Source organism: Echeneis naucrates, chromosome 24 (genome assembly GCF_900963305.1).
Source record: "Echeneis naucrates chromosome 24, fEcheNa1.1, whole genome shotgun sequence".
Taxonomy (NCBI): Eukaryota; Metazoa; Chordata; class Actinopteri; order Carangiformes; family Echeneidae; genus Echeneis; species Echeneis naucrates.
This window is the reverse complement of record NC_042534.1, coordinates 3,874,254-3,899,917: the sequence shown is the minus strand read 5'-3', so window position 1 is coordinate 3,899,917 and position 25,664 is coordinate 3,874,254. Positions and strand designations below refer to the sequence as shown.

General features: G+C 40.1%; 1 protein-coding gene across 1 annotated transcript in view; it reads right to left on the bottom strand.

Annotated features, from left to right (window-relative positions):
• ryr3 (ryanodine receptor 3) overlaps window positions 1–25,664 on the bottom strand; it is a 90,286-nt gene that overhangs the window by 29,166 nt on the left and 35,456 nt on the right. Inside the window, 28 exon segments of the mRNA XM_029496039.1 lie at window positions 95–230; window positions 596–699; window positions 1,760–1,892; window positions 3,753–3,867; window positions 4,040–4,313; window positions 8,096–8,230; window positions 8,543–8,645; window positions 10,658–10,858; window positions 11,327–11,936; window positions 12,473–12,685; window positions 13,281–13,507; window positions 14,035–14,121; window positions 15,010–15,172; window positions 16,332–16,492; window positions 16,597–16,645; window positions 16,826–16,989; window positions 17,376–17,584; window positions 18,084–18,258; window positions 18,620–18,825; window positions 19,253–19,397; window positions 19,567–19,726; window positions 19,934–20,017; window positions 20,554–20,657; window positions 22,279–22,383; window positions 23,090–23,306; window positions 23,837–24,029; window positions 24,351–24,592; window positions 24,736–24,869. Of these exon segments, the coding sequence (XP_029351899.1) occupies window positions 95–230; window positions 596–699; window positions 1,760–1,892; window positions 3,753–3,867; window positions 4,040–4,313; window positions 8,096–8,230; window positions 8,543–8,645; window positions 10,658–10,858; window positions 11,327–11,936; window positions 12,473–12,685; window positions 13,281–13,507; window positions 14,035–14,121; window positions 15,010–15,172; window positions 16,332–16,492; window positions 16,597–16,645; window positions 16,826–16,989; window positions 17,376–17,584; window positions 18,084–18,258; window positions 18,620–18,825; window positions 19,253–19,397; window positions 19,567–19,726; window positions 19,934–20,017; window positions 20,554–20,657; window positions 22,279–22,383; window positions 23,090–23,306; window positions 23,837–24,029; window positions 24,351–24,592; window positions 24,736–24,869 (4,849 nt within the window).

Sequence of the window (25,664 nt, the reverse complement as noted above, 5' to 3'; positions counted from 1 at the left end):
ATTACTGACTATTATGGCACTGATACTGATGGTGGCAGTCATGTAGCACACGTACAACATACACACCCCACACCTCGTGTGAAAGTCAACATACCGTTGCAGAAGACTGCGAACCTCAGGAAGGACAGGTAACGCTCTCCCTCGATAGGGTTCCAGCCGAGATCTGGGTAACCCTTAGCAACCAGTATGGCACAGCTCTGAAGACCACAACCTGCCAGGTACGTCACCACCTGAACACATACGAGTCCGTTTCACTCCTGAGCACAGAGCCTCTTTGACTTTCATTACTCGTAATTTATTATTTCTAATTCAGCTGGCACAAAATCGCTCTAAAAAACACAGAAATTTGCGATTCCAATTCTGCCAGAATTTCAGCTGAAGTTTTATGAAGAAACTCTGCTGATCATTTTGCACCTTCTGATATAACAGAATATATTCAACATACTGTGAATATTTTACCAGGTGAATGCCTTGATTAATTCCATCTCACTGTGTCGCTGCACCTAGGGAGCTATTTCTGTGTGCCCATAAAACTAAATAAAACAGTGAGTGATGTTTTCACTGTGGGCTGTGATTTAGTGCAGAGGTAAAAAACCTTCTCCAGATCAGGCTCTTCCAGGGCCAGAGCCAGGCCGTTGTTGTCCATCACTGACGACGCTGCAACATCCAGCGGTGTCGAGCCCCGCATGGCTTCAGAGGCTGAAGGCACAAGCAAAAGGCATTTCATTCTACACAACAGGGGGCAGTGTATCTACACATGATATTATGGCACACTAAGTGTGTAAATGTTGATGGGACCAGCTGACCTTTTAGCAAAGCCTGATTTGCTTTTGCAACTGATTATGATTTTTATGTGCAGAATATTTCATTCACTGCATCACCTTTAATGGACAACTTTAACTACATCAGTATTAATAGTCTATTCAGTGCACTTTTTTTTTTTTTAGTAAGCTCTTTAAAAAGTTAATCAATCCTTTATGGTTCAAAGTACACCAACGCCTCCTCTCTACGTTCCCACTCAAAATCGTGTATAACATTTTGGGGCAATTTAAAAATCAAAGAAATTATTTGTTTTATAATTGTAACTTTGAGAAAAACCACCTAGCACATTCAAGCTGACAGTTATATGAGCGGACAAATGTAAAAATGCTTCATGTGAGTGGTGTGTTGCATTGATCGGCCCTCCTCAGACCGTGTGAACCTCTCCTCTTTCACAGGCAGGTGCTTTAGTTTAGAGCTGCAGCACTTGGAGCCCTGTGACTCATCAGTCTTTCCCTGCATGACCAAATAAGCCTTGTCTCCCATTTTCCCTCCCTCCCTGCCATTCTCTCTCTCTCCCCCCCCATCAGCTGCCTCCCCTTTTGCCCCTTTCATTCTCAAACCGACACGCTGGCATTTGCAACAGCCGGTTATTTTTCCACACCGGCCGATTGTCATAATGTGGGTGATGAGTTTGCGTCTGCACTTCAATTACCTGTGAAATTTTCCAGAAAGTGGTACCTACTGGTTTCATTATGGGAGACGCAAAAGGGCAATTTCAAATTTTTTCACAATTACGCCAGTACATGAGGAAGAATTTCAAAATGTCAAAGCATCGCTATAAATACTTGGCTCAACAGACCCCTCTTGAACAATACATCTCTTTTCTTTCTGCATCTCAACATCTCCAACTTTTTCCTGATTTTCTTCTGCCCATCACTCATATTTACTTTCCTATTCACTTCAATCTGGCAGGAATGCAAGCAGTGTGTTTTCTTACCCAGTCCAACACTGCTATTCTCCAGCAGGTAGCTCAGATGGTCAAACATGGCTTTCTGGTTCTGGCGGCTAATACGGCAGAAGTAGCACAAGAAACGACAACAGCTGGCCACCATCTTGGGGAAGGCAATCTCCTGTGGATGAAAAAAATGTGGTGTTTTTGGAGAAAAGCTAACCTTATGTTTTGGTTTTTGGGTTTTATTTATTTTTTTCCCATCCAACAATCAAAATACAAATGACAGAGCGTGGTGAGAGCTTGAGGAACATGATATCAAACATCTCGATGAAGAAGCAGCCCAACCAGATTTTCTTAATCTGCATGTTTGGCTCTGTTACAGGTCCATTCGTGAATATAGTGGATTCAGTGAACAAAATTATGTTTGGGGAATCAATAAGACTGGAAAATCCTTCTGTTGTGTATGTCCTTGTGTCAGTTCATTCAAAGGTTCAGTTTAAGCAATAAGTACTAATTGATTTTTCATCATGACAGAGATGAAAGTAAACTGCTAGAGGAATGTAACAGAGAGGGCGTTTTTCAGCAAACCAGACTGAAAGTTGAGTAATCATGAGAGTAATTTTCTGTGCTCTCACATCAAATTCTTCTACTAAAATAGATTTTTCATTGTTTGGTAAAACAAGGCAAATTCATCTTTTTAATGTTCATATCAAATGATTAATGCTTTTTCAGTAATTCTTCCATGCACATTATCAGCACTATTCTTTATTGTGCTATAAGAGCCAGACGTAGCAAACCCATACCGCAAATAAATTATGGTTTAATATTATATGGTACCATGTCATGACTAAGACAAGACGGGAGATCATCAATAAGAGACTAAAGACTTCAAACCTAATATACATTTACAAGCTGTGGTCTGCCACTTTATATGGCCACAGTGAGTGAACTGCACATATCAAGTGGCAGTAAACTGGTCTGGAATTTAAGTCTGTGACATCGTGATCAGACTGCCAGAGTCAGAAGTGAAGGCCTGAATGTCTCCCTGAGGTCCGTCTGTCTCTAAGATTGAGGCTTGGCACCGACCATGGCATTAAATCACAGCCATCTCTTCCAGCCTCTTTCAGCACTGCCCAAAAAGGACAGTCTTGAGAGGCCTCCATCTCACCTCCTTCATGCCCACCTATGCCCAGTTTACCCTTCTGCCCTCTCCTTCACTCTTGTGATCTTTCTGTGGATTAGGTTGTTGCGCTTGGCTCACTTCATCTCCTACAATCAGATCCTCAAATAAACTAAATTCAGGCTCTAAATCAGGAATTCAAAGTTTCTTTCAATGGTTAATATAATCAAGAAGAGAGACAAAACCACTTGATTTATCACTTGATCAATAAACACAAAACCATTATATCTGACTAGTTCTTGCTTATGTATAATTCTAAAATTAGTATCTTTGATTTGTCACCTTGGGCAAAGGGAAATTGCTTGACTTTTTTTTTCCTCTAGAAAAGGAAAACAATCAGCAGATTAATCAATTGCAGGAAATAATTAGTTGCAGCCCTACTGATCATTGAGCAAATTACAGTTCAATTGGATAAAGTGAGCACTGTGAAATAGGTAGAGGGAAAGCTTGCAGATTTTTGGAGGAAAGAACAGCCAGACAGTTTGTTTGGACCCTCATTAGCTGTTATAGAAATAAGAGTAGGTGCATACAGATACTATACCGTGTGAATGAGCATATGTAAAATAAGTAACACAAAAACTGGGCACAGCATTAGTGGTTGCAGCAGCTCAGGCAGATAGCCAGTTTGTTATATGAAGCTTTGCAGCCTACAGGTGCATAATAAATAGCTCCATGTTAACTGAGTAAACTGATTCTGATGATGCAATCAGGTGAAACACTACAGGACCAGCATAAAATATTTATTTGAAACAGTTGTAAACACAATAAATTGACTGGCTGCTCTTCTAACGTTTTGCTATAACGTTTTGCAGTGCTGAGTTACACTGACAGAGCTAGGAATTGTCTGTCAGTACTTACCTGTGACTTGTCTCCTCCCAGCACATTGACCATGACCTCCATGACAGTCTCATGCATGCCCAGCACTCTCATCAGGTTGGGATGTTGGTAGAAAACCTTGTTATTCATGATGTCTCTGAAAAAATGAAGAGGTTTATGACGTTTGTGGTGTGTTGGAAATATTGCTAGACTGTGGAACTCTGTCCAAGTCAGTATTAAAGCAAAATGGGTTCTAACATACTTAACATTTCCATCCCAAAATAAAAAAAATAATAATCACTGTATTTGTGGAAGAAAAATCTTCTTACCCAAGACCATCAATCATGAGTTTCTCTTCCTCTTTGCCCATTCGAACTGACAGCAGAGACCTGATTTGGCCCAGCGATACCAACAGGTTAATAGCATCCTGCACAGACGCAGCACTGATGGTGTAGGATTTCTTCATCGCCCTGAGCAGCTCCCCAATGCCGTCATACTGTCTCCTCAGCAGGCTGAACATCACTCTGACCAGCTCTGGGTCCTGGATGTGAGACTCCTGCGCCCAGCTGGTTATGGTCTGGGAGATTAGCTCCTTCAGGTTGGCTGCAAAAGAGGCAAGAGGTTAAAAAAAAAAAAAAAAAAAAAAAAAGAGTCCTGCCGTGGTATAAGGGGCTAATGGTGATATACTTAACCACCACGAATCAAACCGTTTGTTCTTGTGTGGTTTGGACTATTTAGGTACCGCTTATAACAAATGCTGCAACATAGAAAGTGCTGTGGTTCTACCACTGAATATTTAAAAAAAAAAATGTGTGTGTCTACATTTTTTTCTTCTTTAATAAAAAGGGATCAGCAGAGGAAGGTTAATTCAGGAAATCATCAGGACAAAGCAACTTAAAACGGAAACACAAACAAATCTCCTCATCAGCATCTGGTGCCACGTCTGACTGAAGATTTTAATTCTTATGTTGGTCCCTGACAGCTCCTGAGAGAAAATGAAACAGACTCTCTAGTTTCTAAATTCTTCATTATGTATGATGTTCACCAGCTAACTCTGCCCGTTAGGTAACGTTGTCAGTCTGCTGCTTGATGCAGCAAGTAACCTACATAAGGTTTCAGAAGCTCTATGAGCTGCATAAAAACTGCCTGAGCAGCTCCTCAATCCAGTGAAAACAAAGTTGGCAACCACATTACCTAACAATGAGCTTCAACCCCATAAGAACCAGCAGATTAGGTCTGGATGCTGCCTCACTCCAAATGAGTCATCCTGTTTTCACATTATGATATAATGATCACTGCTGGCTTGATGAGCATGAGTCTGCAAATACTTTCACCTTTAATAAAAATGAATAAATGTCTGCAGATGAAGAAGCATTACTAAACAGCATCATTGGAGGCAGAAAAATGCATCTCCAGTGCTGTGCAAAACAAAATGTGCTAGATGTGTAACAGCAAGTATTCAGCAGTACAAACACAGTGGAGTGACATATTCGGGCTTGCAGTCCTATTGTGTTTCCGCGTACTGTGAAAAGTCAAGTATGTGTGTATCTGTGACACAAACAGACTGACAGAGAGCTAGAAAAATGTGATTTCTGTGTGGATTTTTCTTCAGAGAAGAAATGATTTTTGATTATGAAAACAAAACACTGAGGCGAGCTAAGACTATAAGGTCTACTCAGGGGGTCTCCATGTACTCCAGCAGATTTGCCATTTTATGCATTCACACAGTGTATTATGTTATTTTTCATTTAAGCACAACTGGATTTTCTCCTTAGCTGTTTCAGTGTAGGTTTCTGACAAAACCAAAAAGACAACACACATTTCAGGCATTTAGAAAACAATGTGAAGAGGTAGTTAAAGCTAGAACGTATCCATTTTCTGCTTTAGAAGAGCAGCCAGTAAGAACCCCAAAAGACATGACAGGAGACTGACAGCGAAAGAATAAGTAAAAACTTTTGTGTTGTCCCAGGTTTTTTGTATAAATTACCAAAGAAGATTCACAGCCAAGTAAAGGCAGATGTTGCATGTAAAAGCAGGACGTAAATCTCCATATACACATCCACTCTCTTGACTATTCATTAATGCCGTCCCTCCTCTTCCTAACAATGCATAACAAATCACTTCAAATCAATAACAATCTGCTGATGCGTCTACTAATAGCTTGCTTACACAAACAAAAGTCATTCATCATTCAGTTAATACTAGCTCAAAAACGTTGAAGCTACAAACCAAATGATTGATCATTTTTGGCAGGATTTTGCTCGTCATGTCATTGGGATAGAAAATAAAGTGAAAGAAAAGTTGGGAGAGCGAGAGTCTGGATTTGGGTATAAAGTGACCCTTAGAGATATGCTCCGCACCAGGTGAACCAGTGGGACGGGCCATGTCTTTTTCTCTTCCTCTGGACTTCTTACTCCACAGGGAGAGCTTTTGGAGAAAATGTCTGAAACTGTTTACAACATCTGTCGACTCGAACTATTTTTCATTTTCAGGATAACATGGGTCAAGCTCATGCATTTGATCTACATTTTCAGACATTCAAGCCAGCTTTATTGAGGTAGATATTACACTGCTGCCCCGGAGTTTCTTACAGCTACAAAATCATCCCAAACTTCATTTTTAAGTCTCAACAAACTTAAACCTTATAGATAACAATAAAACAAAGTGCTAATACAGAGGAACTCAGTGACTTGGAGTGATAAATGTACGCTGTGCCTCTCCAAATGGTAACATTGTGATTGTGAACTCTGAGTGTGTAAGCCAAACAGTCCAACATCTGTACCAAACAAGGGGTCAGGTTCGAGCAGAATGCTAATGAGAGACATGACACATACGAAGAAAGACAGAGAGAGGGAGCCAGCTGCCTCGATTCACATCTGCTCTGCATTGTCTTTAACAACAGCACACATGGAAGCCACAACAACATTGAAAAAAAAATAAAAAAATAAATAAAATAAAATGCAGGAGATCTAAGTTTCATAGCTGCACCAAATTCTGTCAGCACAACTCAGAATGATTTAACAAAATAGTAGAAATCCCATTTGCTGTTAACTTTTTAAATATATTTGAGCGCTACAATTCAGCTGTAATGTCTGCCTTGTCCAATGAGGCTGAATATCATAACTTGAAATAATACTGTTTTTAAACAAATATCAGTATCATGAAGAAGGGCACTGTTCCAAAGACAAAATAAAAACAAACGGCTAATTCCTGAGCACCAAATGGTAGTCACCAGGAAAAAAATAAATACCAATACAAGATAATGGAAACAAGTGTCCCAAAGCCAATTTAAATTTCTTGGTCTTTAAATCATGGACCTACTCTATGATTAAAAAACTCAAAAGGCAGAAAGCTGAGGAAAAAAAAAAAAAAGGAACTGCTCCGCATTTAACAATGAACAGCAGATTGATTTTGAGGATTAACAGTTGTTATGCAACTCCATTAGTGAGTCTGAAAATATAAAGCAGTACGGTTTCCAATCCCGCCACAGGGAATTCTTCCACAGTGTTGTTCCCCCTACTGAGATTGGTTGTTTTTGTAGCTTTGGGAACACAGATTGTTTACTTTTCATTAAATTTTCATTGCCAAACATTAACAAGCAGTTCAAGTTGGGAGTCAGTGGTTTCTCTTGTTTTATGCTAAATGACAAGCATTTTATTCCAAAGTCTGGGTCTTGTCAGCCAGTTTTCATATTAGATATTAATGTCATATTTAAATGTTACAAAAGGCAGCATAACAGACTGAGAGGAGAGCAGTTTCTTTCCTCACACTGCATTTATTTCAATATAATCTTAATATGGAGAAAATGTAATACTTGACTATCAGAATCGTCTTAGATCACATCGCTGTTCACTTATAAACCTTTTTAATAATGCAGACCAGGTGTGGGAGGCTGGAGTGAGGCATTAAAATTTATAGAAGAGTCTTGCAGAGAATGTCCATTAGTCTTCTATTATTTGGTACCAGACATAACCGTGCTTTCAGCAAACGGCAGCAAAGATGAATATCAAAACTGCTGAATCCAGACTGAAGCCAGAACCGTGTTCAACTTGTAGCTTGATAATATCTTCTGTTCTATATCAAATATCATCAACACTCCTGGACTTGTTTTTTTTTTTTTTTAAGAGTTTTAGAATAGGCTTGTAATATTTTTGTGGCAAATGTAATCCATCAAAGAAAGGTAAAAGATTTCTGAAGGTATTATCGCTCATAGTCTTTCAAACCTTGAGATATTAAATCTTTAACGTTAAAGATTTTCTTCAGATTTGAGTTTATAAAAGAAAGTTAAAAATCAAAATCTGAGTCGTTTTCTTGTGAGATGCTGAATGCTCTCGTGGTTTGACCGTGAATAATGTATAAGTATGAGAGCTAGTTAAGTTACTCACTGGGAGCAGCCTGCTCGGTCTCTGTCGGCTCCTCCTCTGTCTTCTGAGGCGGACCCTTGATCTTGTAGAGTAAGGAAAGGAGGCGGCCTTTTATCGAAGTGTCCTGCTCTTCCTCTTCCTCCTCCACTGGAATTCCTGCAAGGGAAATCTCTTATCTGTGAAGCACTTGAATTTCAAGGTTTCTTTTCAGAGGTACTGGCCTAGAAATTCATTTACAACAGTTTCATTGCTACTGATACCAGATCAAGACTGATAGAATCCATTTCACTCCAAGCATATTAAAGGTGTTCGCGATTTTTAAAATTACATCCAAAGAACAACTTTCACAAAAGTTCAAGAGGAAACATGTTGGCAATGAATTATCTTATTTGAGAATTCTTTCACTGAGCCTGAAGTACAAAAAGTATGATGATTCATGATTTCATTTTAAAACAAAAATATTTGTACCACAGTGCAGTCGCAGTTCTTCATGAAAGGAGTTGAGTTCATCCTGAATCTCCTCGGGACAGGGGCAATCCTCCCCTGCACTGAAATTCAACAGTATGTTGATCTGTAGGAAACAGACACACAAAACAATAGGATCAGAAGAGCTGAGAGTTGCGAACAGAATACCAAATTCTGTTTCTGAGGCACAAGGGAGAGGAGAGAGGGTACAATAATCACTCATACACCTCTGCTAAAGAATGAACAAAAGGGGATCGGCATAGCAGAGAGCAGCAAGAACACAGAGGACAGAAGCATTATTATTCTGTGTCACACTCCACAGCAGAACTGCTCATGTAGTCTCCTACTGTTAGCCTTTACAGTAAATGGGTTTTTCAGATCATTGTTGACGGAAACAGTCTGGTCTGAAGTGTCCTTATTAATTCTGGTGACAAGCACAATCAAAACCTTCAAAGCAATCACATATTTGAATAATTAAGGACCTTAAACAAAAGCAAATCTACTACATGTCACAAGCTAAAACACTAGATATAATTAATATGCTTCCTCAGGCTGAGCAATTGCTGTGCTCAGTTTAGGCTATTACGATGTTGATATCTGTCACTGCTTTTTAATAAACCATGGGAGGAACATACAGAAATCTCAGAGAATGCTGTCTTCAGTGCAGACCTGCCGCTGACCAGCAACTGCATATTTTTTGTGTCGCTGCAGCTCTGTGCTTACCTTCTGCTCTCAGGAGGGAAATGCAATATAACACATGAAGTCACATGAGTGCACATGAAGTCATGCACATCTGAACCTGCCGCCGAGCTGTGTGCAGGAGCTTTACTCTGCCACATAAACACATGATGTGCACACAAACTGAGAAGAAACAAGCGGGACCTTTTGGCTACTAGGCAGGAGGAATGCTGTACCCATTATTTCTTTCTCCCTGTTATGGCCTGAAGACACACTGAAAGGGTAGATTGGTGTTAAATGGAGTCTGCTCATTAGGCACAATGATCTGAGCCACTGGCAATGTATAGTTAATGCACACTGAACTGAAAAACACTGAAACCATGTGGCGCAAGGAAGAGTCCAAAGAAAGTCTTTGTTTGTGTTACATTACAGTGAACAGAAACACACAAAACTTTATCAGAGTCCCAACAAACATTTTAAGTTACTTCTAAACTTCCTTTATAAGCAGTAGAGAGATTATATCCTGAACAATGTATAGTTTGGTCACAATCTGAATAAAATCAAAGGAATGACTATAAAGATTATTGTATACATTCTGTGTTTGTGTGTTACAAACACATGTATTATATTTTATTGTTGTTTTTTTGTTTGTTTTTTATATATCAATGTAATGATCATATCCAAAGTTCAGCATCAACCAGGATATAGATAATATTGGTCCCAAAAATGCTTCTGAAGGAATCCACAGAAACAACATTAGTTCTTTAGTTGTTACTGGAGTAACAAGATTAAGGGAAGAAAATAAACAATAACAGTTACGGAGTCTAGTCTGTCCCTGGACTGACTGTTGCCCAGATGGCACAGTACAGAGAAACCTGAGCCTGACCTCTTTAGAGTTAAGGGGCCAATGGCTTCAACATCTGCTGTGAGAGTGGAGGATATTTCTGTTGGTCGGTTTGATTTAGATTTCCAAGCAGCTCCTACTTTGCCCCCTGGTCAAACGGGTATTTGAAGTATTTGTTTTTAATATCCTGTGTTTGTTTTTTTTTTTTTTTTAAACAACCTTTAATTGACCTTTACAGTTTTAAGGCTGAGCTATAAACATGTGGATTGTAGCCATTTATGTGGCATTTCTTTAACCAAAAAAAAAAAAAAAAAAGTGTAATACAGCATACTGTAAATATCCCCTTCGGGCCTCATAACAATTCTGTGCTCTTAATTGCCAGCTGTTTGACAAATTTAACTCCCTTCAAGTTCAATTTAGCCTGAAAAGACACAAAAACCAGAGCCTGTGCTTTTATCCAAAACTGAGGGCTCAAATGTTAATTCTGCGGTTTCACCCTAAAATACTTTCTCCAATAACCTTGAACACAAATGACACCTCAAACAGGATGCAAATAGTTCCTCATTAGCCTTTTTAGTCCATTGCAATAATTGTACCTGCTCCTGCGGGGGAGATCGGAACTCTTTGGTCTTTTTGGCAGTGACGGCAGCAGACATGTTGAGCGCCTGCATCAGCTCATTGTAGCGAAACTTCTGGTTGAACTGCAGTTTGGACACAAAGCTGTCGGAGAAGGAGACAATGGACTCGATGCGGTGCTTCAGTTCACAGTCACAGAAGTAGTGCAGCAGCTCACACATCTGAAAAGAATACAAACCAATTCATTAATTCCAGTCAAAGAGATCAATTCAGCAATGAAAAGTTTCTCTTTCTATATTATTTGATATGGTTTTTGAATTGTTGAATCTTTTCACATAAATTAGTTTGTTTTTTTTTTACTTGAAATGGATGAACCTCAAATATTTCAATATCTAAAACATCTACATTCATCCTGCACGTTGTTTATAATCAACTTTTCGCATTAAAGCATTGTGAACTTTTTGTCATTAATAGGAAAATTAGCATTCAACCACTGCCTTACATTTGCAGTTATTTAGTTCCTTCTCCATAGGAGATAAATCATAAAAGCACTGCACTACTGCAAAATGAGGAACTACTGTACTGAATCAAATGCTGGCAAATAAAATTAAATTTTAATGAAAACCCTGCCAGATAAGTGATGCCCTTTTCAATGTCACATTTAACTGCAGCATATGAATTTTCCTCACCTGGCGTTTGACAGATTCAGGCAGTGACTTCTCCAGAAGACCTTTGGCTGGCGGTTTAGTTTCTTTTGTCTCCTCTTCTCCCGCCTCCACAGCCTTCTCCTCGTTCTTGCTCACCTCCTCCTTCTCCCCCGCCTCAGTTACCTCGTCCCCCTTCCCGTCCTCACCCTCCTTGGTCTCTCCGAACACATTGGGGTCAATCAGCAAGAGAATCAGCTGCACCTCATCGCCTGTTAGGACTCCCATGATCAGCAGTGTTCCAATCAGCTTCAGGATGGGGACAAACTGGTACTCGACGCTCCCACCTACTGGGTCTCGGATGTGTATGCCTCCACCTTGCACAGCCTCAGTGAGCATGCTGATAGCTTTCTCTTTCAGGATGCCCAGAGGGATCTGGGGGCTGTAGAGGTGCTGGTGGCGTTTGGTGGTGATGATGCTGACGGGGGAGAAGTTGACCCGAGGTTTGAGGGACGTGCTCAGGCCCACGCCAGGCAGCGAGTGCCGCTTCGACTCGTCTGGGAAGAGCTTGATGGAGCGGGTCTCATCCGTGACAGGAATGATGAACTCATTGTTCATCATTAGGCGAGCCTCCTTTGCTGTCTCAAGATGGATGCTGCCAATGAGAGGAAGAGTCAGATCAATCATCACATACGTCTGTTGGCCTTGGTCTTAAGGTCTTAGGTTTGAAAATAACCTTCCCTAAGAGGTATAAAATGTGAGGTTAGTATGATTTTTCTGCCCCACATCAGAAAATTACTATAATATACTGACAGGGTTATTCATCCATAACTATGACTCAGCTGAGATCCAACTAGCTGCTGAGTTCTCAAATACTTTGTGGTCCTAAACCACAATTTGGAAACTAAAAATCTCTGCCCACAGCACATTGTTGACATTACCCAATTGAAGCTGCCACTTAGAAAGCACTGATCTAATGAGTAAAAGCATTGCCAAACTTCTTTTGCATGTATCCAAGTAAAGAGTCACGCATTAGGTGAGGAATCAAGTGTTAAAATGTGAAACACTTGTCACAAAATAAACTTTGATTTCATAGCAGTGATGGTTCCGTTTATTATTTGTACCGCATTATCTCCTACTCCTTCATAACTGGGAGTTTAAAAAAAGTAACTGGTGGTGTAATGAACACACCTGATGAGGACATTGTAGAAGCCTTCTCTGAGCATTCCAGAGAGGTACTGGTTGTCAATAGTGTAGAGAAGCTGTGATTGGTCCAAGTGGCTGCAGAGGGCATGAGCTACGCGAGTGTTTCCGAGGGCACAGAGGGCACAGTAAAGTTTCAGCGTGTGGTAGTGGAACTTCCTCAGGTCTTCGTGCTCAGATAACTCCAGGATGTCCAAACACCTGGCAGAAAGATAAGTAAGAAATAAGATGACTGCCAAAAAGTCAATACTATTCTAAGTGTTTGCTTGAGGAACTAGGCAAGATGGTTATGACAGGTTATGGCATAATGTGGGCAAGTCCACCACAGGACTATACCATTTACATCCGGGCATCTCTCGCTTCTATTGCCTAATTACTAACTAATTACAGCACATAACCAGACAATGATCAATTCAGATCGTACACAACTGGTTTACATTTTTGTACGTTACAGGTCAGAAAGAACATTTTGACCTGGAGAGAGGAGAGAGGGAAAAAGGGAACGTAGGCTGTTGCATTTACAGCACCATGTAGACTAGTAATAATCTTAATGATTGTGCTGCATATTGTAATTAAATGCCAAGCTATTGAATGGATTGCTTTTCATTTAGTAATGAAACGTCCACAACAGTTGTTAATCATAATTATAACAGCAGCAAGTCAGCACTCATGGAGCCGCGCTGCTGACCAATCACTTCTTTTAAAGGTAATGGAAGCACAGCGTAGAACTAATCTTACAGATGTGTTTGTACATTATACACTCACATCCAACCGTTTTCCATTCTAATGGTCACACCTGTTCTCCTCGGGTATATGAACAGCCATGATCTGCAGCTTGTCCAGACACTGGACCACCCAGCCGTGCCTCTCGCTGACCCGAGCTGTCTCCACGCTGAGGAACGTGTTTGGCATTCGGCTCCACAGCACGGACACAATGGTCTGCACGTCCAGTCGTGGCGGGCACTGAGGCACTGGGTTCCTGTTTTCACTGCTAAATATGGCTGATGACAGTGGCATGGCATCCTGGGAAGAGATAGAGAGGATGTGAGTCAGAGAATAGACAGAAAACTAACAGATTCATAGCAAAGAAAATGTAACTGCGGACTGTTCCTATTATACTCTCTTTGTTTCTTTAATCCTCTCTTAGTGATTTAAACACGATGCATTTGAAGGTTTTGGGACGCTGAGGGATTCATGATTAAAATTATAGTGTAGCTTTATTAATATTTCACTCACAAATTTTTATCTTTGCATAATTCTCAGTAGCTGAAGATATGATAAAGATATGCACTTTGATCACAGTCTAGTTGTATCCACTGCTATTCCCGGGGCAGATGGAGCTTAATACTCATTTAATAAATGCTAAAACTTTGTATATGCATTAATAAGTCACAATAATGGTCTGCTAAACAGCGTGTGGCTATTGACAAAGTGTGATATATGTTCTACATATTATGCTGAGAAGTGAAAGCATTGTAGTGTATTGCGTTCAGAGAGAGTGATTATGAGCGTGTCACCCCAAGATACGGCATCATGAAAAAAAGACAAACCTTGATCTTGACAAATTCAAACTGGAAGAGGTTTGCACAGGTGGGACGAACAAACACAGCTGGGAAGAGCTTGGTGTTTGGCTCCACCTGAAAATAAAGAAAGTCATGTTATTCGCATGGTGTACTTCATCATTCCAGTCTATGTCTAGCTGATTCAAAGGACTTTGTAACAAAAGAAAAACAAAGAAGTTCTGCAATGCTGCATGGACTGATCCGTCCTCAACTGAACCCTGAGCAAAATCTTCCATCGGTGATAGTTGTCATTTTCTTTAATGCAGCATGATTTGAGAAACATCAGAATGCATTCAATACGTAAAGGCCACGGATTAGCTGGTGTTTTAAATTCCAGTGCAATAAACATTATTTGCTGTATTGGCAACCATCAGAGAGAGAAGATAAATAGATATATAGAGGATAACACAACCAGGACTTGTAATGCGATTACAAGAAAAGAAGCTTTTCATCAGGGTAAAAGCCTCTTGATCTCCTCTGATGGATTTCTTATATAAAAAGAAGCCAATTCAAGTAGTGATAAGAAGACAGAAAAGTGAGACAATGAGAAATTGATAGAAATTTCTTACAGAATAATTTTAATATCTAGTCAGATTTACAATTCCAAGTGTCAGCAGGATGAGAGAAGCAAGCAACCAAGCAGATGTCTGTCTTTTTTATGACCCTGGATTTGAAAAAAAAGATGATAATTCAGCTGTGTAAATTCCTAGCTGCCTTGCTGCAGGACTAATTTGTTTGTGTTACCTGAAAGGACAGCACAAGTAAAAATCTTTTCAGTGTGTGCAGGTAATGCAAATGTCAAACAATGAGTGCTCCCTTTCCAAAACATTTATGGCAGCAAAATCACTCAAAGATCCTCAGGCTCTAAATGTAACCAATATGGTGCTGAATATTGTGGAGAAGTAACCATATCCCTTTCGTTTGCCTCTCAGGAAAAAACTAAATCCTGTTATTCTTATTTACCTGATATGTTGTGGGTAGTTCCTTTCCATTGGAAGTGAAGGAGACGAGGCCTGTGGCCAGGTCAATCAAACAGCCGATCTCCAGGTCAGAGTTGGAGCGGCCCGAGGAAGATGGGCCAACGGCGTCTGCTCCACACACCATGTAGCAGTTACTTCTCTGGATACTGCAGGAAATCAGACAGAAAATAAAGTTGACATGCATAAATCCATGTCAATGTAGAGACCCAGAGGACAACAATATATTTTTATAAAGTGCCACATTCTTTGATCGGTGCTGACTTGAGGCTCTTGGCTCATTTATATTCATTCTGTAATGCTCAGAGGCTTCTCTTCTCCATTTCCTTGCCTGAATACTGAAGGAGGACAGAAACCAGCTGATATTAAAAAAAAAAAAAAAAAAAAAGAAGAAGAAATATATGTTGTCTTTTTGTCTTTGCTGTTTTAGCCGAAGTGAAGGCCAGGTCAAATTATAACCTTAGCTTGAAATTACCTTAAAACAATAAATTTATAATTGTTAGTTTAGTTTCAAAATCTTGACGCAGAATTTGGAGCCTTCCTATGTATTTTCCATCTTTAAATTATACACTATAATTACACTATAATTGAAAGGAGTTAACTATGGATGATTTGATTCTCTTCTTTTAATGTCACATGAAAAAGATTAAACACTGCAAATAAATATTGATATAAGTAATATTGATACAATTTAGAGCCATGTTTAAACAGCGACTGCTCTTGTTCTGTATGAAGTCTTAACCAAAGGTGATGGCAAATATTTCTTCATTTACCTGAGGTACTTATGCCACAAAGGTAGAAAAAATAAGGAAGATGAAAGGTGAAAGATGATGCCAAATAAGAAAAAATTCAATTCCTCTTTTATTGCAATAGTTTCTGGGTTTCTCCTCAGCCTAAATTGGATTACCTCAAAATGTTAACGAATACCATTAGTACATGTCTCACATAATCACATTCTTTTGCAACACCCAGTTATCCTGATATAGTTTGCTTAATGAGCTTTCTTCAAACTTTGTTGAAACATTGCTGTAAACATTGTGAGATAGGAAAAATGTGGAGAAAGCGAAAAAGTAGCGCATGCAACAGCATTTCCTATCTCACAGTATCCTCAGGGACTCGGTGGATATTAAGAGTCACACTCTTGCCCTTCAACTGCATTATCTGACCTTCCATAAAAGGGTGGTACATATTTGAAGTGCCTTGGTATCCCCTGACGTTCTTACAGAGCTGAACAAATCTGCACTGGGCCTCTATGAATTTCATTTGCACTCCAGGTTTGAATCATAAGAAGAAAAGCAGGAAGCTTGCCTCTCATGGACTCTGCCTCGCTCATCTCCCAGGGTGACGGTGACAGTTCGTGTCCTGTTGAGGCTGAAGTTCTTGCTGTAGTAGTGATAATCCGGTGTGACCCAGCCCACCCACACTGAGGCGGGATCCTGTCCAGCAAACACTCTCACTGAGTGGTAGAACTGCCATTAAATAAAAGCACAAAGAGCACAAACGGTAACTCTTCATTCCTATTCAATATTTTTCAGGTGTCACGTCATATCTTTCTAAATTTTAAATGAGTTACAGTTGTGATGCTTCCATAGTCAACAGTTCCATCTTCTTTTGGAGGATGGCTGGAGGAACAAAAACAGAGCAAGTGGGTTATAAGAGCAACCAAACTCTATGTCTATGTGTACAGCAGAGCACATAATTGTAGATTGTGTCTAAATGATCAAATTCACAAATTTGAAATTGCCAATAGGAGAGTCATTCTGCTGAGTCCTACTGCTGGTACAATGTTGTTGATGGCTGACCTGAGCTTCAGTGATTCATCCAGTAACTTGTCTGCAGAGTAGAACTCTACAGGCATGCTCAGTCTACAGTAGACCATGTCGTTGTTGCTGTTCTGGGTGCCAAACGTCTTGTGGGTGACCTTGAGGCAGGGAGGGCTGTCCACCGTTCCATCAATCCTTGTCACCTAAGAAATTAAGACAGTCAGGGCAAACCAGAACCCCAAGAAGTTTTGGGGCAGCAACACACTGTGTTGTGCTGTGCTGTGTTCATTAAGGCAACATTTGTATGCATACATTAAGCTGGTACCTATCCGTATTATAATTACTGTCTGAAGGTGCTGCAGAAGAGTCATTACAGTCATTGCCTGAATCTGTCACATTATCATAGCTCAGAATATTAATCAATATAATAAATATAAGGAGACAATGAAATGGATATGACATACAATAAAGGCCCCTCTACTGGAATTGAACCAGGGATATTAAACTGAAACTTCAACTATCTTATCCAGGTCAGCAGATGCCCCGGCGGACACTGTTCATTAACATTCAGCCCATTGAGGAAACGTACCTCAATATGAATGTGGTCCTCTGGTATGTTGACGAAGGTGGGCAGGCGCTTGCTGAACCACATGGTGATCTCCCTGTTCATGTTGACAGCGAAGGGCTCAAAGCCTTCCTGGAGTCCACACATGGTGTAGTACTTGAAAGTACTAGCGTCCTTGCCAAGGTTCATACGGCCAATCTGAGACATCGCCTGACTGCACACAGGGATGAAACCTGAAGGAGGTAAGGAACATTGTTGGGTTTGCCACATCACAGAAAATGAATGAATGAATCTGTCCTGAAGCACAGTAAGAACATACACATTTGTAAAGGAATTCTAATTCAGATGTGACTACTGTTGTGATATACCTAATTAGTCTGTTGACCTTTACACTACTGTCAGTGAACTGTGAAATATGTGGGCAAAATCTGCAAACTGTCTATATGGCAGAATCCATCACATGGCAACTGGAACAATTAAGTTCAATGACTTTTCTTTATTTATTTGTGACAGTCTCCTTTGTTTTGTCCTCAGGGATGGTTCATTTACAGAGTAATGGGCCGCTGCAACAATCAACATTAAACTGCGGAATATTTGCATTTTGGTTGCTGTTTTTCTCTCATGCCAAGCGGCAAATGAACCCAGTCATACCTCTGGAGGAAACTGTGGAAGAAATGCACACAGAATAAATGAATGAATTAAGACAAAACCTCACAAGTGAAGAACCCTTACCATCCTCAGTCTCAAAGTCAGCAAAGCAAAGCTCGGAGCCCTTGTTGGTGATCAGGAGCTCTCCGTTCAAGGTGAAAATCATGGATTTGTCCTCCATGTTGATCATGCAACCAACCACATCCCCCTTTTTCCAAGGATGCCCAAAGTAGCGGCTGCCTGCATGCAAACGTCGACCCTTCAGAAATAAAAACAAATAAATCTTATTCAAACTATACTGAACTATTATGCTGCTTAAAAATAAGAGGACACATTCTGTGAAAATATCATCCTAACATATATATATATATATATATATAGTGTAAGAAATTTTATATCATGCATTATGAGCAGCACTACCTGAACTGCATTTCTTTTTCCATTATGTTTTCAATCTGTGTATATCAGCTGCATGAACAGATGCATGTACTCTCCCATACATGAAGTATAATTTTGACATTTTACATTAAATCAAAACTACAGCTGTGTCCTTCAAAAACCCACATCTTTCACATCACACACTGTTAGTCATCTTAAACAAGTGGGAAGGTTCTCTCTACCCTGTATCCATCGAAAACAAAGGCTTGGTCATCCACTCCGAGCTCCACATCAGGTCTGCAGCCTGGTCTGGCCCAGCCAACTCTCATATCACCTCCCGTTATGGCCTCAAACTCAAAGTACCACTTCCCTGTTTTCACTGCATAAGTCTGCTCCACGCGGAAGAAGCGAATGGTCTCAATGCTCTGATCATCCACCACATGGACAACTATAGTCAGGGAGGAATTGATGCTTCATATGAGGGACACACAGGATATTTCCAACATTCATTCATACGACTGACTAAATAAGAAGAAGAGGTGGGGAGAGTTGTTAGAATATGTCTACACTCATTAAAAGTGGACAGTTTTGAAACAATTTAGTGGTTTAATATTTAAAATGTGTGCAATGATATAATACTAAGAATATTCAGTTTAGGATGGATACTGACTGATAACAGAACCTACAGGTTGAGCTTGACCAACAGCATCTATGTGATGTTAGCTAGAAGCAATAGGTGGCATAGAGCATTGAACAGGTTTTAAAGGCCAAAGGTATCAACACTTAGAACCCAACATGCGACTGAACATTTCAGCCAAATTCAAAGTAAGAGGTAATAGCTTTGTGTGGCAGAAGTGTCAGTAAGATGATCTCACCCTCCTGGTCTGGGGGATCGATGTCATATCCATATCCAACCATGGTCCTGATGGCCTCTCTCAGACTGTCTCTGTTAGATTTCTTGGTACGTTCATCTAATAAAGCATATGGCACCAGGCGAGGGTTACGCCGGCTCTTTATATCCTGACCCAAACCAAGAAAACAGCGAGGAAAGAAAAGATTTGTGTTGGTAGAATTTTTTTAACAAAAGTTTTTCCATTGTCATTCACTGTAACAGTGGATGGAATAAATCACTGTGTCACTGTAACTAAAGCCAGTTTCCTTTCTCAGATGTAAAATTATTAATGTTTACCTGCTGGATGCCATAGGTCCATCCTTGTTTAATTCTGTCTTTGGCCCACACGTTGTGTGCATTCTCGGCCAGTTTATCAACTAGAACCTCCTGACCGCTATTCAGTTTCACGTCAGAGAGTTCCAGTGGCGCAGGCTTATATCCATTAGACATCATGTAGCTGCAAATGGCATAACATGACTCAAGGATAAAGGTGACAGGACAGCATCATAACACGGATGTCAACACTGCACTGTTTTGGGTTCCAACGCTGTCTATTCTGGAAATTGTGTCAGATTTATTCTGCTTTGCACCAATGAAATAATAATTATAAGCTACAGGTAGAAAATTCTTGTTATGAAATAAAACTTATCGCAGGCTGTCATACTCTTTGGGTAGCTTGATTTTCTTCAGATCGTCCTCAGCGTGAACATTGGTCTGGGCAACGTGGCATCCCAGTGCCAACAGGGTCCTGCAGACAAAAGAGGGCCATGAAACTAAAGAGGGATGAAGACATTATGATATCAATACTCAAGCCCCATTACACTTTCTCTATGACTATGTTTAATGACTATATTTCACGCTCAGACCAGCAACATCCATTGAGAGACAGCTTCATTTTCAACACAGCTCATTAGTCACTGATAAATCCCAGTCAATCGATAGAATAACACTCTGAACAGCAGTGAGTCTTGGCTGTACAGATCCACGGCAGCTGGTAGTAGTATGTAACTGACCCATCTCCATCCCTGAATCAGGCTCACTGTAACAGGAGGTTGCTTCATTGAGTCAAATTTAATTTTTTTCAAGTTAGATGACTCAGTACTTGGCCCAAATAAGTAGTGGACCCAAGATTTCTGAAAAATCAATACTGGACTTCACTCAAAAGATGCAAGTCATTACAAGCTCTGTTTTATTCTTAGCCTTAATCTACTCTCACGGCATTCTGCAAGGAGCAGCAGCAATTCCATGAGTAGGTAATTGGATTATTTAGCAAGCTGGCCTTACTTAAGTGTTTCACTAGACATCTGCAGGTTGTAGTTTCTTTCAGTTTCAGGCAGCTTGGCAAAATCCACAAGGCAAGGGTGCTGCCTCTTGTTGTCATCACGAACCTGAAGAGAAAGGAGTCGAGTGTCAGTGACATACGTTTCATCTCACAACATTAACAACAATTAAAAATACAACTGAACTCCTTTTCTTTCTCTTTTCTATCTATAGTGGCTACAGATTTAAAGGCACCCTAAAGGTAAATAAAATCAAGTGTGGCTTCATAGTAAAAGAACATTTTTGGAAACAGGTTCTATTTGTAACGGATGTTGGCAGTGTATTTAGTTTTCTTCCCACTTGGACAACTTCAAACCTCAGGTGTTGATTTTTTTCTTCTTTTTTTAACTAAACTGGGACAAGCCTGAATAAGCTCAGAGCTGAGAGTCACAGTGGCAAGAGGCTCAGCTGTCCGTGAGAGAAATTTACTGCTGCACCCAAATTCTCAACATGATGCTGCCAGTGACTCTTTTTTCCAGTAATGCACTATAAAGTGTTAACAAAGGTTAAATGCCACTGGGCAATATATACTGAGACCTAGAACTCACATGGAAAACAATGACTTCTTAATCAACTTTTTAATCATCCTGTCTGCCAAGTATCTGCTATTTGTACAGAGAAGCTTCTGCCTTCAGTACAATGTGGCTTTGAGCTCATGGTGGCTTGTTACAGTAAAATGTAATTCTAAGCGACTAAATGTCCTTAAACTATCAGACCTGAGTTAACTGCCCTCCTGTAATGGAGCGCTCTACTTTTTAATTAATGTGGATGCTAGTTTCCTGGAGAGCGAGAGGCTCATCACTTTTGTTAAATTGCCGCTGTGGTTACTGCCTCACTGGGAGATGATTCTGTGATAACCAGTACAGTACAAAGGAAGCAGCGTGTGTGATCAGACTTCCAACACTCGGCCTGTTTTGCAGGGAACGGTGACTGACAGTAAAATGATGGCAAAGAGTTTGAGTGAAGCAGCCTTAAAATAGCCTCAGGTGTACTGGATGTTACCCCTTTCCCCTTAACTACATGATTAAAAAAATAACAGCTTCTCATTTGACATAGAAGATCAATAATTACAAAATCAATTAAGAGTTGATGACCATGGAAAAGGTAAAATCAGATTTGTAAAAAATAATATAGAAGTGGATTATAAAAATATTATTTGGGCGATAAAGCTTTTCTACTCAGGTCCATAATCAACGTTAATCTTATTCCATCTCCTCTTTGCCTTTCATCAAATGACACATTTACTTAGCTTGGCTTGCAGTAAAAAGACTCTTATCCTGATAAGGCTAAACAGTAATTTCTTACAGCCAGGAACAGGCTAACCTTGGACGTGTGGAACTATGTCGATTTTTTGTGATGAGCATTAAACTTAATGCGCTGTATCTTTGCTTCTATTCTTTCCATCGAGCTTTCCTCTTTTATTTCCCTCTGAACTAAAACTCTTCTCTTCTTCACATAGATTACTAGTGACACTCAGTGAAGTCTCCTCACCAGAACAGCCTTTAGCAGTCGTTTCTGTGTGTAATGTAATGACATTATTTCAGTGATTCGCTGAATTAAAGCAGCAGCTGAATCTTGACTACTGCCATGTATTACAACGGTAGTGAGAAATGAGCTAATGAGATATTAAAATGCATTTAGTAGGGAGTGTGTTTGTGTATTGAATGAGTTAACGAAAAGCAGTTTTACCTTGCCATAGGTCCAGCCTAGTTCGATCTTGTTCATCCCCCACAGTTCATGGATGTTTTCTGCCAGCTTGTCCCGGACATTGTCCAGGTGAGGGGGAAGAACAATCTGCAGAAAGAAAAAGGAAACAGATGGTACAGTATGATGATTAAAATGCCATTGGGCCAACAAATGAAAACTGATCTAATTTTGTTTTGTTTTTCCTGACTATGCAATTTTTATACTGCTGACAGTTGTACTTCTTTATGTGGGCTTTGTATAAATGTTTCATTTTAGAAAGCCCGCACCTATCCTGCAGCACTGACTGTTACACAGAGTTAGACCCAATGGCTTAAAAATACATAATAATAATTTATTTTCATTTCAAGCTATTCCTGAAGGAGAAATAGTGCAACAACAGTGTTGAATTATAGAACAAAAAATAAATAAATAAATAAATGGCAAACATCAAACTTTTTAAACTGAATATTAAAATAAAAATCTTGCATCTAATAGTCACTTTTACATTTTCATTACATTCTATAATTCAGGTCTAATTCAAATAAGAGTCGAGTGTTCTTTAAAACTGCAGTTGCAACTATTCTCAATTTTTCCATTAATGGCTCTATATGTAAAATTCAAAAAACCTTCAATACTAATGACACTTGGAGGCTGAAGCGAGCAGAGAGACCAGTATGTTCCTGGGAAATTCACCTTTTCACAGAAAGAAATCAGTTTAGTGGCTGTTCAGAGCATTCATACTTCCATTTTCTCTGCTATCAGCCTGACAGAGCTGAACCCACACAGGCATTAATATCATTGGCACTCTCCTCACCTGGGTGGTGTCAACAGGAGTGGGGATGAAGGAAGCCTGGGAGAGGAACTGGGTGGTTCCAAGCAGATCACGGACCCCCTCGTGGTCTCTCTTGTACTCCTTCACAGGCTCCACATGCATCTTCTCTTTGGGCAACAGTGCTTCATAACAAGGAGAGTAACCAGCAGGTGGCAGGAACTTAAAGTCTCCATGGCGCCCACCCAACAGGAAACGTACCCTGAGATGGGAAGTTATATGATTTCCTTTCATGTTACATGATTACATTTCAACTCTTAACTGGAGGTATGAAAAGAGTTTCTTTTTACTTTACTATGTTGACCCCAGCACTTTTATTTCCACTCATACACTTTTTTTTTCTTTCAACAAACGCTGACATCACATAATATCAGGGCTGCAGTAAAACCACCAGGGAGAGAGATTACATACTTTGTTATGCTGGCATAAATCTTTCTGTCCCAAAATCATCAAAACTTTGGAACAAACAATATTAATCTGATTACCCTTGCACAATGATAGATCAGGTTATTTTTCTTGTTATCAGTAGTTTTTTGCCTCATGTTAATCACCAGCTGAAGGTTAGTACACTTTAATTTACCTCTACATCACTGCCTGATATTTAAAACTACAAAAGGCTGACAAACTGTATTTGCATCTCAGGTTTAGAAACACCCGCAGCGAAAATAAAAATAAGCATCTCTGTTGGGAATGCTGTTTTATCTTGCGGTAATTAGAAATCCAGAGTCTTACTTGACACCCCCGGAGAAGCTGACAACGGGGAAGAAGAATCCATCTGTATTGAAGTCCTCGAACATGCCCTGGACAGGCTGGCCATTGATCCTGAAGGACATGCTAGGAGCACCCAAATCAAGACAGCAGCTGACCACATCATCAGAGTTCAGCAGGTGCTGGTTAATGGAGGCCACGGCCCTCGGGATTCGACCTGGACAGCATCAGACAAACACGGAGAGGGAAGATGGATGGCTTTTGGAGTTGCACAGTCATTGCAAATGTAGGGCAGGATGATGGGCAAGGAGAAGGGAGAGGGGAGCAGAGAAGGGCGATGAGTGCTTTAAGAGAGATGACGTGAGACAGATGAGTGGAGGTCCTTCAGGTTGAAATGGGAGTAGTGCTCTCAGCGGCAGAGCAGAGAAAAGAAGCTGCTTAAACACCAAAGTCACAATTGGCTCTATAAATACATACTGTGAGTCACCCTCATAAGGTCAGCTGGTAGTACTGTAAATCATTAAGCTGAAATGCCTACCTGACCAGAGGTGAAGACCATCGAAGCTGTAGGAGTACAGGTCATCTCCAACACCATTGCCTCCCCAACCTTCTCCTCCACCAGGGTATGGAGCATAGCCTTTAGTGTTGGCCCAGCCAACCCTCAGGTGGGTCGCCTCTCCAGTGACAAAGTGGTCCACCTGGTCTATCACCAGCTCAAAATACCACTTCTTGTACTGAGCTGAACCTTCAGCGACGCCCAGGAAGATGTTTGGCCTCATACTGCGGGTGAAAACAGAGGATGAAGAAACTGGTATGATGCAAAATTATGACCATTCTGTTGAAAATAAAAAGTTTGATTTTCTAATTTAGTCCCCAATATTGGTCCTGTATTTCCTCCCGTCAACACCTCACTCTTTCTGTACCTCTGAACATCATTGACCAGTCGAGTCTGGAGAAGCAGATCCCTTTTGGGAAGAAGGTTGTCACAGATGAGATTCTGATTTGCTCTCACTGCCACCCCATTACAAACACAGAGGGAACACAACACATCCAGAATCTGAAAGAGAAAAAAGAAAGCACTAAATAATAATTTTGGGCGGGCATTTTTAATTGGCCTCTTTTGTTTAACTGATCCAAGCATATTTACAAACCCTAATGCCAAAATCCACATTTTATTTCTCACTTACATTAAGAGCTACTTAATTAGATTGTCTGATCTGCAGTGCTTGTAAAAGAGGCCTGTGCTCAAAAGTCAAGCTGGCCATAGACTTCCACCTGTCACTCATGATCCACAGCTGTTGTTTACGAGCTCGGCCTTTCATGCCAGTACTGTTCACGCAGTAAATATTAAGAGTCTGTGACATTTAATCCTGCATGTAAAACACATCACTGGAATGTCAGCAAACACAACACAAACACAAGTCATTTGATATATGGCCTCAAACAGTCATGAGACAGATATGAATGCATTTTTTTTTTTTTTTTTTTAGAGTTTGAGATGTAGAGGTCAACTTTTTTGCTCTTTTTTGCTTTTGTTTGTTTTATGTTTTGTTGTTTGTTGTTCTGTTGTTTTATGTACTATGGAAATTCAGTCTCTAACATCTGTAGTGGGCTTAGTTTTGTTGTTGTTGTCCAATAAGGAGGGAAAAAGGATTTTGAGGCTATGACAAGGTTAATATCTGACACTATGGGCTTTGCAGTCTGATTCTGGGATTGTACTTGAATTTAAACAATAATAATGTCAACGAATAAATGTCAACATACTATTTTTAGGCCTTGTGTGCTTAAAAAAGGAATGCTTTTATTACATTTGGTTAATGAAACCCACTAGTGTTAACACACAAACATGCTG